This window comes from Gymnoscopelus microlampas (genome assembly GCF_963454915.1).
Source record: "Gymnoscopelus microlampas genome assembly, chromosome: 6".
Classification (NCBI taxonomy): Eukaryota; Metazoa; Chordata; class Actinopteri; order Myctophiformes; family Myctophidae; genus Gymnoscopelus; species Gymnoscopelus microlampas.
Window position 1 is genome coordinate 43721267 of NC_139943.1, and position 15646 is coordinate 43736912.

General features: G+C 38.1%; 3 protein-coding genes across 4 annotated transcripts in view; 2 read left to right on the top strand and 1 right to left on the bottom strand.

Annotated features, from left to right (window-relative positions):
• tmem258 (transmembrane protein 258) overlaps positions 1-15646 on the bottom strand; it is a 151477-nt gene that overhangs the window by 31981 nt on the left and 103850 nt on the right. The window lies entirely within an intron of this gene.
• Positions 1059-6026, top strand: LOC311047349 (transmembrane protein 80-like). Its single transcript, XM_084060039.1, has 4 exons — positions 1059-1151; positions 2325-2418; positions 3013-3105; positions 4288-6026. Exons 2-4 carry the CDS (start codon positions 2403-2405, stop codon positions 4509-4511), a joined length of 333 nt encoding a protein of 110 aa, XP_083916165.1. The 5' UTR covers positions 1059-1151; positions 2325-2402; the 3' UTR covers positions 4512-6026.
• eps8l2 (EPS8 signaling adaptor L2) overlaps positions 8851-15646 on the top strand; it is a gene marked incomplete at its 5' end in the record, with an annotated part of 65657 nt that continues 58861 nt past the window's right edge. The window contains one exon of one of the 2 annotated variants that reach the window (XM_084059181.1): positions 8851-9121. The remainder of the gene's footprint in view (positions 9122-15646) is intronic. The other variant, XM_084059182.1, reaches the window with a different exon arrangement.

The following is a 15646-nucleotide window of genomic DNA, read 5'->3' on the forward strand; positions in this document are numbered from 1 at the left end:
CACCTGGGGACCCCCCCAAAATCGACCCACAGGTTGAGAACCACTGACTTAAGTCATAAAAGTTCCTGTTGCCTGACAAAATAATGATTTATGAAGACATAGCATGCTGTTGTGACAGCCTACAGAGGCTTGGGGAAGTCTGACAAGAGAAATCTATTTTTACTTTATTCTAGCTACCCCCCCAGCAGGTGTATTTCTTCACATTCAACTTGACAGTACAACCACGCTACCACATTCCACACATAATAGATAACCTTTAAGTCAGTGGTGTAAAGTAACTAAGTACATTTACTCAAGTACTGTACTTGAGTACAATTTTACAATATTTCAAATTAATTTTCAGTACTTTTACTTCTACTCCATTCCATCTCAGAGGCAAATATTGTACTTTTACTCCACTACTTAGTAGTTTGAAAACTTTAGTTACTAGTTACTTAACACTTCAACCCTATATACATTTCGGCCATTTGAAAATAGCCGATCTACAAGATCACAATGCGTCACGATGCGACGCATTGTGAGCTTGTAGATCTGCTATTTTGAAAACTTGCGAAATGGGACATTCTTCATAATGACTACTTTCTACTTTTGGTACTACATTTTGATTCCAATACTTTTGTACTTTTACTCAAGTCAATTTTGATTACCAGACTTTTACTTATAACAGAGTATTTCTACATTGCAGTATTGATACTTTTTAAGTAAGAAATGTGAGTATGTTTCCACCACTGCCTGTGAGTGTAGAGACTAGAGAGAGAGAGGGGAGCTCTTTCACTTGTTTGTAGTATATCTTCCTTCCAATAGGTGGCGACGTTGATCAATGTAGGGATTAAGGCATCGGAAAGAAGGAGAAGATCTCATTCAAGATGGCGACGTCCAGACCAGGTCGGTTGACGCGTTGCTATGGACACCGATGTCGATGAAAACCTATGATGCTTCAATTTATATTAAATAACACCGATCAGTTGCTGCTTCGTGTGTGTGTGTGTGTGTGTGTGTGTGTGTGTGTGTGTGTGTGTGTGTGTGTGTGTGTGTGTGTGTGTGTGTGTGTGTGTGTGTGTGTGTGAGAAAAGTGCGAACCGTAGTCTTAAATAACTAAAATAATTACCCTTCTCTTTGTTTCTATCTCTTTAGGAAGGTCTGCCCTCGTTGTATCCTTTTTGTTTATCGTGCCTGTGCGCAGTTAGCTGTAGAATACAACTGATCGTTTTCAATCTACGAGAGTTGGAGACAGGGACTTTCTGCACTATGCCCTCCCTGTAGACACTCATGTAACATGTAAACATGTAAATTGAAAATAAAGGTGCTTACCCCCACGCCCCAAATGTTAACCGTCTCTACGCGGTAGTAGTTTAATGTAATAATAATCCATATCTTCCAATAAAGAAGTGTTTTAATGCCGTCTGTGGCCGAACGCCATTTTTTCACCCTCCTTCACATTTAGTGTAATTCCGGGTTTCACCGGATGCGCCCCGTCACTACCTGTCACTACCGCCCATTGGAAACTTCCGACAGAATCGGCCACAGACGGCATTAAAACACTTCTTTATTGAAATATATGGATTATTACATTAAACTACTACCGCGTAGAGACAGTTAACATTTAGGGCTTGGGGGTAAGCAGCACTTTTATTTTCAATTTGTACATGTTTGGAGTGTCTACGGGTCATAGTGCTGAAAGTCCCTGTGTCCACAGAGTTGTAGGGTTCACCCCCCACTGCCAGTGGGGGGTGAACCCTACAACTCTCGTAGATTGAAAACGTCAGAATCATAAATACGTCTACGAGAGTTTTCTACAGCTAGTGCGCAGTGGTGGAAAAAGTACTCAAATGTTTTACTTATAGTAAAAGTATCAATACTGCAATGTAGAAACACTCTGTTACAAGTAAAAGTCCGGCATTCAAAATGTACTTGAGTAAATGTACAAAGGTATTGGCATCAAAATGTACTGAAAGTACCAAAAGTAAAAGTACTAATTATGCAGAATGTCCCATTTCACAAGTGTTCAAAGTGTATACAAATCTTTTGAAAATAGCCAAAGTATATAGGGATAAAGTGGTTAATGCATGTTTTGTAATAATAATTAAAATCTACAAAGTAACTAGTAACTAAAGTGTTCAAATAATTGTAGTAGAGTAAAAGTATAATATTTGCCTCTGAGATGTAGTGGAGTAGAAGTAAAAGTACTGAAAATTGGAAATACTCCAGTAAAGTAAAAAAAAGACCTCAAAATTGTACTTAAGTACAGTACTTGAGTAAATGTTAGTTACTTTACACCACTGTCCAACATTACAAATAAAGTCCTTTAACAGTAGGCTATCCAGCTGTCATCTGTCCCTCTACAATCACTGCTGTACTTCACGGCCATCTACTATGTCTTCTATTTCCTCTGCACTCTCAGCATGATCATCTACAAGAGTGAGTAGCATACTCTACTGTAGGATACACGCTGGTCCACGGGGACCCCTTGTCTTTCTGGTTGTCTATCCTTCATTTAGTTAGTTGTATTCAACTTGTGTGCAAGTTGTCTTGTTTAATCAGGGAATGGATAGATCTGGCATTCTAGACGGATACAGGATAGGTGGGCACTTAGGACATCTGGTCACCTCGATGTAAAATTGGCTAATTTGTCCAAAATGTTGAAAAATAAAATATTTGTAAAATGGTCTTAGGTAATGTGAAGTATACATGATCTGAACATGCACGGTACATCATTATCAGACTTAATTTTATCCTTTTACTTCTTAGTGCCCCAAAATGACTGGAAATAAAGGTTTTGTAGCAATTGTAGAAATATTTGACCTTAATTGTCGAATGTTTAAACATGTTCTAATCATGTATACTTTACATTACTTAAGAGCATTTTTCAAATATTTTATTTGTTAACATTTTGTACAAAATAGCCAATTTTACATACTTTCTAGTAGAATAAGGAGGAGTAGTAGCCAAAAAAAAAAAAGATTTCTTTACCTCTCTAAATTATCTAAAGTAGTGTGTTACTGTGCCTCTCAGGTGGAATACTGAGCTACCCTGATGAGAACATCTCCTGTGATGTGGGTCTTCTCTTCCTCATGGCTGGCCTAGAGCTGCTGCGTCTCTACTTTGGTGAGTTATACATTTTCACACAGCGGCACTATAATAAACAAAACGATAATACTGAACAGAATAGAATGGCATTGTATAGAAATACAAGCAACTGCTGTCCTTGATATGATTATATACATCATAACTGTTGCAATAAAGGTAGACATAATTCTGGTTTATTCATGTGCTTTACAATTGATTGTAGTTAGGTCAGTGGGCTACACAGTATATCTTATATTATCATGTAATGCAACATCAGTCTCCACAATACTTTATTTTGCCAGTGTTTTCAAGTTGAATTGCAGTTTGAACAGCATCAATGTGGCATCCAAACAAGCACCATTTAGATATATATTCATGATGAGAGCTTTTCCAGTAACATCATCAAGTCAATGGAGGAAGAAAGTGCACAGAGAAGACTGCTGGAAGGATATAATAATGAAGCTACCCTACACAGAAGTGCCCTAAGGGCACCAGCCTATTTGGGGTGTACTTGTTTTCAGAGTACCCGTTGTACCCATTATCAGAGTGTCCAGTGTGGTACCCACTACCATACGACTGATTGACTAAATCTGGAGATATGGGGATCCCTGATGTCGATACAAAACCCTGGTTTTGGTTCTCGACAACTGCCGGTCCGACCAAATCCCCATTCGGCACTACACACTCCCGCAATCATCGTGGCATTCACCAAGTTTGAAGTCGATTAGTCTGGACGTACGTGAGTTATGCCCGGGACAGACATACAGACAGATTGGATTGGTCTGAGTGAAAGTCCTCGTGCAAACTACTTAAGACTAAAACGTTTTGCCCTGAACTGAATTAAACATCCTGTGGTGCAGTGTGATCCCATCCCATGTGCATCACGTTACAATAATGCTTAGTCCGACTCCTTAAGTAACGGTACAGAAACAGCTATAGAACACCATATCATACAACACACAACAATAAAAATCTTTTAAAAAGTCAGTGTCATTTTGATGCATTGAGCTAACACTCTCACTGATAGTTAGTCAGGTGCAGGTACTGTAGGTTGTTTGTGCTGGTTATTGAAGGCCTCGCAGACAGACAACAGCCATGAGTTATGGAACAATATCTCAAACCAAAGTTAATGATAGTTACTCTATCGTCACCCGTCTCTGGTGATGCTAACAATCAATTTGTATCAAAATATATTCCCTCACTGTTGTTCTTTGTTTCCAGGCATGAAGGGCAACCTAATGGAGACTGAGGGCTATGTGGTGGCTAGCCTGGCCCTGACTGGGACTACCGTGCTGCTGTCTGTCTACTTCCTGGCCTGGCAGTCCTACGTGTTGCGCGCCGACATCATCATTAATGCCGTCCTCCTAGTTGCGTACTGCCTGGGTGGGGTGCTGTCTTTCATTACAGTGACCCGTTTTACCAGGTCAGAGTTTCGCTCTCAATAGCTCTTATCACAACCACTGTGCTGGCATCCGCTACTCATGTTTGACAAACTGTTTTTAATGAAGACTTTTTTTACACCGTTTTGAATCTGGTAAAAATCCTGTAGGCCTCAAGGCCTGTATTTATTTATTTATTTTGTAATATAGTGTCAAATGTACACAGCATGCTTCACCAGCATGTCTGGAGTGCACTTCAGTCTATTCATACTGATTGACGAGATATTTCCGTGTAATTGACATATTATTAGTTTTGAATGGCCTGGCTACATGGAGCTGTTCTTTTGTGTACTCTTTTGTTCATGAATGAAATCAGCCCTGGTTTCTTCTGGACTTGTTTGAATTATTGATTTGGTTGTCATTCATCAAATGGTTACTGTATACCTTGAAGGATGCCGTCACATACTCAGATTTTCCTCCCAAGACAGATCGAAGGAAAATTTAACCTCACTTATTCTGAAACAATGGATGGCTTTTGTGCAGAATGCTGAAGGAAGAGATGTGTTCTAACTTCTTATTGTAAAACTGTATGCTATCCAGACAAAAGATATATTGCGTGAAAGAAAAAAGCTTGAACTGTAATGTGCCGGCATTGATTGAGTTTTACACATTTGTCATCAGTACCCCACACATTTCACCTAAACACTAAAAAAGCAACTATGTAGCAAAACTAGTCTCCATAGCAGCATATTACAATACAAATTGATGATGATGATAATAATAATAATACAAAAATTATGAATAATAATAATAATAATTGGCACAAAGGTGCCGAACATTCGCCATTTTAATGTGCACCTGTGGTTTCAGCTTTTTGTACGATGAATTCTAAGTAGTGAATCAAACCAGTTTTCATCAGTTTTCACCAAAAGTGATTTCACACAGCAAGTTAATGTAACTTTCCTCTTCTACCCTGGATTTGAACCCGGTTTCCTGCAACTTTTACCATTGAGCTTATAGAGCCTGCCTGCTTGCTCAGGGGATGAATTTAATCTTGACCATCAGGTCACAATTTGTGTCAGATCCTGTGTCACCCCAATTGTATAACTTATATTGTAATGGTATTAAAATGGTAAATGGTGCATTTATAACATACTCTACCATACAGATTGGACAAAATTACATTGTATTAATTAAAAAAAAGTTACATTGTGCCGCTTTAACTGAAGAACAGTTCAATGTAATCACAAGGTCATTTATATGTGTCCTTCATGCCTTATTACTATTTATTATTATTATTATTTTTATTATTATTATTATTATTGTTGCTGGTGAGCAGTTTGTCATTTCACTGCTTAGTACGTGTAACTGAAGTCTCAGCAAATTGGCTGTGACTAAGCACAAACAAATGAAAGTTGTTTCTGGTCCTTATTTCTGAAGACTAACTAACGTTTATAAAGTTTGAACACAGGACACAGGACAGCGGTAGGTGTTCAAACTGAGGGTATTTTTTCATTGTTTCTTCCCCCGCATTGTTTTGCTAGTTTATGAGGTTGTCTCAGGAACACAATTCAGTCCTAGTTTTTGTATAGAAGGTGCAATTGTAAATATTTATTTTGTAACATGTTTTATATGTTTCGTTGCAATAAACTTTATATTTTGTACATTTAGTAAATAAAAGACCTGATTATGTTTGTGGCACTTTAGAATTTTGGTACTCAACATAAATTATATTACGTTAAGGTAGTGTAAGTGATATCTTTTGGTCAAAACAAAAGTGTTTTTGTTAAAAGGTTAAAGCACTGTATTGTGATAGTAATCATTGCTATATAAGGTGTTTGTTCAATAACAGGGGTCCCCACCATCTCTCCAGCTCTTTAATAAAACAGAAAATATAAATCAGGAGAGAGTACCCATTTATCAGGTGCAATTTTATACTGTTCCAGTTCCAACTATGTCTGCTCATTTCTTTGTGTCATCACTTCCAATTTAACTTGTTTATCCTAGTCGTGCGAGCCAGACTGTTGCCTCCCACAATTTTCAAATACTTCCGTCATACAGTACAGCTCTGAAAATGATCCACGGATAAAGCGTACATATCTCCTACTGTAAATCAATTTAGTCGAAGCATATATAGCTTGCTGTTTAGCATCAATGGGAATTCAAATATATGTTTTAAAGATATTTTCCTGAACGGAAATGACGAACAGATGACAGCTTCCGTTTTCAGCTTTCGGGAGGTGTAGTTCTAGACTCTATAGCATTCGGAGATAGTGGAATAGTTGTCTGGCTACGCAAGACTATGTTTATCCTATGAGTCCTCTCTCCTGATTCGATAAAATTGGTATCCTGACCTGAAAATGCATTTTCTGTTTTTAAAGAGCTGGAGAGACAGGGAGATCCTGTTACTGAGCAAACACTCTATATAGCAATGATTACTATCAGAATATATAGTAATGTAACACTTATTTTAACAAAGGAATATCACTTACCCTACCTTTAAATAATATATGTATTATTGTTCTCCAGTAGAGGGCAGGAGTGTCTTGTTAACATTTTGAATGACACCAACATTGATTTATAAACACACATATTTTATATACAAACCCCTATTATTATTTCTGTAATAAAGGCAACATTATTTAGGGACTTATGCCCAAGTTTAACTCTTTATTTTTATATAAATTATATTCTATATAACTTATATGTGAGCCAAAGTTTATGTTCATTGTTTCTTGGTGTGACAGCAACTATGTTTATCAATATAATACGTTTCAGTTTTAGCAATAAGTTCTACTTTACACCTTATCCATAACATAAGCAGATTTGTCTTTGGAATTTAGTGAAACTTTCTGCTGCCTTCCACCACTTCATCCTTCAAACAGGCCATTACTCAGCTCGCTGTGACAGGTGAAGTTAATGATCAAACCCAATTCCAAGGTTTCCAAAGTAACCAGCTTCAACACATTGCATTTACATGTGCCTGTGCTTGAGCAACAACTATCAATGTGCACAGATGTGTTACATGAGCGGCTCTCCAACTTTCCTTTGTACCAGGAACCCCATACAAGGTTTGTGTTGTTAAAATGTTTTAAAAATATTCCAATTCCAAATGTTTCTATTTATTTTGAAAATAGCCTATCAAAGCAAACTTTATTTATGCACATTTAAAGTAACCGAGATTGACCAAAGTGTACAGGGTAAAACAAACAATCAAAGCATAGGCATATACAAGTAGTGTCAACATGAGCACAAAACACATACTGTAGTATATGCACACAATTAAACAAACAAGATGAGATGTGGTTATCTACAAGCTCACATTGTGAACTTGAAGATCAGCTAGCTGATGTATAGGTTTAAAGTGGTTAAAGTGATTTTGATGCTATATTAACTCATTTTGCTGGGGACCACCTGGAACCTTCTCAAGGACCCCTGGAGGTCCCGGACCCCACTTTGAGAACCCCTGTGTTACATTAACAAGAGGTCATTTCAGGTCAATGTGAGTGAGGATTTATCTGTGCTCTCTACAGTTTCCCACCACTAGTGATCATGTTCAAGTGTGTAATTAAGATCACTTGCCTTTCCTGTAAGAAGAGCACACCAGGATTTACATGGTGATTTAAACAACTATTCTGTTACCTTCTCTATCCTTTTCTAGAGTTCAGTTCAGTTTGTAGGCCTACTTAATATTCTAGTAAAAAGAGCTTGTGTAGGCCTTCACTAGGTATACACAGTTAGACAAAGAGGGGTCATTCTTATCTGTATATTGAAACCTGGGAAATGCTTCACACTGTTGCTCCTCTTTCAGTCACTGTGTCCCCTAGTTAAATTCACCTTCCACAAACCTCTCTGTCTGACACACATATTAGCCTAGATGTGGGAGTAATGTTGCCAGTAGGCTGTTGAAGAAGTCTAAGACAAATTAATGAATAGGCCTACACGCGTAAACTACGACTATAGGGTGAAATTGTATTATCATAACTAGGTAAGGTAAGTCACAACTCGGAAGTGATCTTTTGGTTGGATGGTCATGTTGGCTACTGTACATCATTCATAGGCTTAGAAGTTAGCATCGTCCTGACCCACCGCCCAATTTCCCTAAATAGGTTAGGAGATATCTTCAATCTTTTTATTGTCCAATGTAGGGCTATATATTTTCTTAGAATTTGACTAAAAACTGCACCACCCTTTTGCTGCTTCTTACAGAATGATTCACAGCCACATTCAAACACGGCGGTGCATTACACTGCATAAATTCCCAGAAAGCGAAAATATATATTTTTAATGATATTTCGATCGTGTCACTTTGAATTCATATGGACCAGGACGCGCAACGACTCCGCCCCTTTTCAGCTTGAGTTACCTGCCGACTCACGTGTCACTCACCTGCTGTCCGGAGAGCCTGACTGGACTGGACACACATCATCAAAGTTGAGCTTGCAGCAAACCTCGATCTGTTTTGCATCTCTTTTTTTAATTCAACAATACCGCAGCATCCGTCCGAACTTCAACCAAAACGAAAGGTCCCCTACTCAGGGTTTTAGTGGAAACTAAGGACTTGTAGCAGTGGGGTTGCTGACTGGCAGTGATGATGATGATGGCAGGCTGATGCTTCAGGCAGCTTGTCACCTATTGAGCATCCATCCGTCCAGGAAACCACCAGGTGTGCTGTGGTAAAACTAATTATTTCTTCCTTTCTTTCTTTCTTTCTTCCTTTCTGTTAGTACAGTAAACGTGCATTATTATCCAAGTTTGTTGGTTTGCCAATTGGATTGTTAACCACTTTAAACCCCTTATATGGTTGACCGGAGTCCCTCAGGGCTCTATACTAGTGTATTTTCTGTTTTCCTGTTATTGTGGAGAAAGCTTTTGCTGAAAATAGCTTGTCTATCTGCTATTTTCCTCACAATATGGATGCTGGGGTTTAAGTGGTTAATGGGTTGTGATTCTAGCTTACATTATCTGAACTGGCGTTTTCGTTCTCCCAAATGTCAACATATGTAGCAATTAATAGGCCATGGTCAATAAATAGAGTGCTTTTGTTGGTTGGAACCCTATCAAGCCATGAATGATGGCCTATTTTCAAAATGGCTTTTGTAGAATGACACACAATGAAAACAAAAAAAAACATGTCATAGTGTTCTATGGGAGCCATTAGGGTTTTCCAGCTGTTAGACACTTAAATAGCCATTAATTACATTGATCCTAACAGTTTTCTCACACTACACTAATGTTACACACATTTTTACAAGTAAACAACATTATCTTAATCTTTTCTTTTGTAATAAACTTTAATAACAGACACAGGTTTGACTGTAACAAATAATTGTAGTGTATTGTTTGATTTATTATATTTCTCTATACAAATAAAATAAACAGTAAGCCTATACTTAGTCAAATATATGTATGTTGTCCTAAGATGCAGCATCTTTGGTATAGTGTATCTGAGCTATACAAACACCAGACTCTAATCACACAGTACATTTTAACACATTAGAACCACATAAATATTTATTCTCTCTCTGCCCCAGTATCAGCCCTTCTTAGAAAGATCAGGTGAAAGATCCAAACACTTTCTTCTGATGGTCATTAAATGCCACAAATTCAGGGCAGATTAGGTTTCTGTGTAACTGATCAAGTTTGCACATGGCAGACAGCACCATTGTTGAGTCTATTGTGTGTCATTGTGAATTGTGACCATGTTTTCAGTCCACCTACAATTGATTTGTGTGCATGGGGAACTCATTTGAAACAAGCTCAGTGCTTTTATGAGTCTTCCAGTTTAGTAGACCTTGTATTGTGAATTTGTACTTCCATGTACTGTTGTTCTCATGTCTTACTAAATAAAGTACATCAATCAATCAAACCTGAGAGCTCCTACCCGAGGAAACAATCCTCACACCTCTTCACCAGTCTTTATCTCTCCTGTATGGTCATAACTTACAGACAGTACACTACCATGCAGGCAATGGATACCCAATGATTGTTAATTCAACAAACCAATTCATAGATCTAATAATGTCACACACAAATAGATTAAGCTGAGTGATTGATTGATTGATTGAATGAATACTTTATTAGACAAAAATGTTAAAGGATAACACAAAAAGTCCTGGGGACTTGTTTCCATTGTGGTCCTGTGTATTCAATTCATCAACATAGCATAAAAATAACACAATAATACACGTCATCAACAAAACACTATATGTACAAAGGAGGAAAAGGGAAAACCCTTCTATGGGCAATTGCATTTATCTCCCCTTGTGGTCTCCTGGTCTCAGGACAGTTTTGAAAGAAGCCAGTGATTTACATATTTTAATGGATGGTGTCAGGGCATTCCACATTTTGGTGGCAGAGTAGTAGAATGAGAATTTTCCTATGGTTGCTCTATATTTGGGTAGTACCAGATTGTTGTTGCTCCCTCTAGCATTGTGGCTGTTGGTGTCTTTTAATTGATTTTCTATATTAGCTTATTTTCATTTATTTTCTCTATTTTACAAGCATGTTTTCATGGGAGGGGGCAAGAACATCTCAACATTGCCCCCCCCCCCCCACATTAGTGCATATATGTGTATGCACTAATGTCTAAATCAAAGGTCATATACGTCATATATCCTGAAAAACACCTACTCAGTGATTACAACTAAACAAAAACCTGTGTTATTTACTGGGCTTTGGATTGATGTGTGATTATTGAAATCTGACCTGATTTTAGGCAGTTCATTCTCCGGTTATTGTGCCCTGATTGAAAGATATCAGACTATACCACACAGCACTTTAAAAGACAAAACTTGTAATACTGTGATCAGTAATCACTAGACTGTGATAAGACTGGACTACACATGATTGAATATGTATAGTTAATAATCATAGTCATATAAGCTTTATCTATTCTAGAATGCTTTTTCTGGACCATGGAGCAAAGGTGAAAAAAAACACGATGGGAGCAGCATTCTGGTGTGTGGATTTTATTGTTATTTCATGTTGATTTTTTGATCCATCGCCCAGTAAGACAGGATGTGCGTGTCTTTTGTCACTTTGTGACACCTTTTTCTTTGCAAAGGTGATGAAGGCCATAATAATGCAAACTACCAATTGCTTCCAACTTTGGGAATTTGTTGTATTGGAAAACTGTTGTCTTTTGCTTTTACATTTATTGGACATTTTAGCTGCTGCACATTTATTTTTGTTTACAACTACACACAATTTCAAGCTGAGGCATTTCTGATTGCTGTATCACATGCAAATATCATGTTGCAATTGCTGCTTGTTGGGCCAAAGTTCACATCCCTCTGTGGATATGAGAGTTGCATAATTCCACACCAGGAGCCAACTAGCCACACTTTACAAACTGTAGTCATGTAGAATGACTTAGATAGCCTACTGTATGGTATAATCTAAGTTGTGTACAGTACTAATACCCAGAGATAAAACAGCATTGCTGTTGTCACTGACATGATTATTGATTTGTATGTGTAGTTATACGTCTGTTATATAAGTATGGCATCGGCATACCTGTACCTCATCTGAAGTTGCATACCATTTGGATGCTAAATGTTTGTGAGCTCTACAGTAGATAATTATCTGAAGACTAACTATAACGATAAATATAACTATATTGCTCACCATTGTATGTGTTTATAGTTGGTGTGAACTCTGCCACCCACTTCACTTAGAGTGATATTTAAAACTATATTTTTTATAGTTAAAGTTATAGTTATAGTGCTCAGCAGGGCCGTGCTTTGCTGTAGGCAAGGCTCGGCAGCCGCCTGGGCCACATCACAGGCAGGGGGCCTCATGAAAAAAAAAAACTTTTTTTTTATTTTTATTTTTTTTTAAATAATACATAGAAATAAACAGCTTTCCAATCCATTCCAGGCCTTTAAAAAACAGACAACATGGGCCCCCAAACACTCAGCCTGAGTGTTTGGGGGCCCCTCCTGAGTGACTCAGGAGGGGGCCCCATGAGATCTCCTCAAATTATTATTTAAAATATATATAAATAAACAGCTTTCCAATCCATTCCAGGCCTTTAAAAAACAGATAGCATGGGCCCCCAAACAGTCAAACTTTAAAAAGTAGGGGGCCCTGGTGAAGCAGTGTTGTCGTGGCATTTTTAAAAAATGAGGTCAGTCATGGGGCCCCCTCCTGACTGTATGTTCTCTCTTCCCTTATTGGCAAGAGAGAACATATGGTAATGTCCCTGTATGTTGCCACAACTTCCTCCTTTGAAGAAGGTAGGCTCTTTGGTGCAGGGGGTTGTTAACTGGACTGATGATCCATGGGTCATGAGTTCAATTCTTGCTTGCTGCAGTTCTGTTTGGGGAGATCTCATGAGGGGGCCCCATGAGATCTCCTCAAATTATTATTTAAAATATATATAAATAAACAGCTTTCCAATCCATTCCAGGCCTTTAAAAACAGACAACATGGGCCCCCAAACTCTCAGGAGGGGGCCCCATGAGATCTCCTCAAATTATCATTTAAAATATATATAAATAAACAGCTTTCTTTCAAATCAATTTGAGGCCTTTAAAAAACAGTCAGGAGGGGGCCCCATGACTGACCCCATTTTAAAAAAATGCCACGACAACACTTCTTCACCAGGGCCCCCTACTTTTGAAAGTTTGAAACTCTCTCTAATTCAATTCAAATGAGCCTTATTGGCATGAGAGAACATATTATTGTAGTGTCGCGATAGTATTCCACAACTTCCTCTGGTGATCTAGGAAACTTCTATGGCGCAGGGGTTTGTTGGCTGGATCAATAAACCATTGATTATGAGTTCAACTCCAGCTAAAGGCGCTGCTGTTCTCAGCCACAACAGTATTATGTCTACATTAACAAAGCAAAAGGCTCCCTCAATCCAGAGTAGACTTATACTATTAGCACAAAGAAGCACCATTTGTCACACCACTCTCGAGCACTGCATTTACATTTGAATCAGCACAATCTACAGTGCATGAGTAAGTTGAGACTCTCTCTCTCTCTCTCTCTGAGGAGTGAGTGTGTGTGTGTGTGTGTGTGTGTGTGTGTGTGTGTGTGTGTGTGTGTGTGTGTGTGTGTGTGTGTGTGTGTGTGTGTGTGTCAATTCAAGGAGCTTTATTGGCATGATAAAACATATGTTTACATTGCCAATCGAACAACAATCTAAACAAAACAAAACAATGAATGTACATGTTAACTTTGTGGATGGTTTTAGCATGTAGCTAATTACAATGTGAAAATATTTGGTCTCTCAAGTGATCTGTATCTGAAATCTGTGAACAGCCACACATTAGCCACAGACACCACCACACATGTTGGCTTTGACATGGTAATGTGTGTTTCACTTCAAATTGAATTGTTCTACTTCAATGGTTTGTTTTAAATGTCAATAATGAAAGTAGCTATTCTTCTTCATAATAAATGTTTTTAAAAGTGCTATACTGTAGTTATAGCAGTGACTGAGACAACAGACTGAAAAACAATGCTTTATAACTGAATACCCAATGCCACCATTGGATAGAAAGAGAGTGAGACAGCAATAATATGTGATATTATTTAATTTAATAACAATTCACTATGAATATAACTTGTAATGAAGTAGTGAGATTGGAATAGAATTATCAGACAGACAGACAGATAGACATCTGTCTGTCTGTGTTGGTGTACATTTGTGAAAGTTTGAAAATCTCTTTGGCTTTAAGCTCCCTCTCTTCATACAATACTGTGGCAGCCATAGCTGAGTGGTTAGGGAGCCCGCCTGGGAAGCCAAAGCCCTGGTAGTCGCAGGTACGATTCCAGGCAAGGTCAGCAATGTGTTTATGTGTGTCCCCGAGCAAGACTACTAATTGCTCCCTGTGTGCTTCACAATATTTAAAATCCTAAATTTGGGAAATATACTTTTTAGCTCGATCTGCTATTTGCATTACTTTCTTTATTTAAATAAACATATTTTTAGTTTTAAAGTTATTTAGTTTTACATTTATTTTAATTTTTTTGTCAAACATTTTTTGTCAAAAATTTTGAAATAATTAAAAACAAAAATGTAGGAAACAAAAAAATAAAGGGGTATTTTACTCACGACCCTTAAAAATTGGTCCGCGACCCACATATGGGTCCCGACCCAGGGGCCTCATACTGGGGTTTGCCTAGGGCCTCCTGATCCCTAAGCACGGCCCTGGTGCTCAGTGTGAATGGCCAATGAGGAGTCATATTGGTCAAACAAAAGGAACGGATGGTTTATTATTTGTGCTTTTACTACATTGAGTAAACTACATTGCACACAAGGTCAATTTTACAACTTTCCATTTTTCCAACTTTCCAATTGTTGTGTAATACGTTTATGAAGAGGGGGTTGTTAGTGAACAAGCAGAGCCTTAAACTGTGCGGACAGGGAGGTGTGTGAGCCTCTTGCCATGAGGACATGACAACACGACACCCTAGCCGTTCTCTTCTCCTCCCTCCTGAAACCTGGCTGGAGGCCAGCGGCTGGAACAATAGAACGGAGAGATGACCAGAGGGAGATAAGTACAGAAAGAGGAAGTCCACCTTTTGTGCAGACATACTGAATTAAATACTACTCTTTTTTTCTTGTCCCGTCTCTTTTGTCTGCTCATTTGTTGCAGATAATCATACTTTAGGTCTGCACTGAGGGATGCAAAGCTGTAGGGCTTGATTGAATACAATCTGACTTTGCCTGCGGGGGAATAGGGAGTGATATTAGATTTGGAGCTAGTTATGGATGCTGTTGATATGATTTGCCCTTTATTTGTTTTAGATCTGAAGAGATTATCTTCAGAGGGCGTTTATCGTTGCAATCTGTTGAGATAAGCTCCACTGACTGTGCCTCCGTTGGTTATACATATTTGTATGTCCTGTGCATCACCTGAGTGTTGTCTATTAGGCATCAACGTTTTCCCACATTGCTGCCCTATGGGAAGGAATGAAGGTCATAATGCTATCACTGGTTAAATAATGCTATTAAAATATTCCTTCCGTCACCCAGTCCTACAAACTTTAAAGAGGTTACTATTACAGATTGGATCAGCCATTACAGTTTTCTAAATGCTTGTAATTGGAACCTGTCCAATGTCCTGCTAGTACCAAATAATAAAACAAAACTAATAGCATTGCTAAAAGCAATATATAGCAGGTGTAGAAGTCACAAAAAATAAAATAGGATCAGATTGGCATCAGTTTAAAATAATGCACTC

Coding starts and splice junctions, on each gene's coding strand:
- LOC311047349 (XM_084060039.1), top strand. Junction 3,106..4,287: donor GCTGCTGCGTCTCTACTTTG/GTGAGTTATACA, acceptor CTTTGTTTCCAG/GCATGAAGGGCAACCTAATG.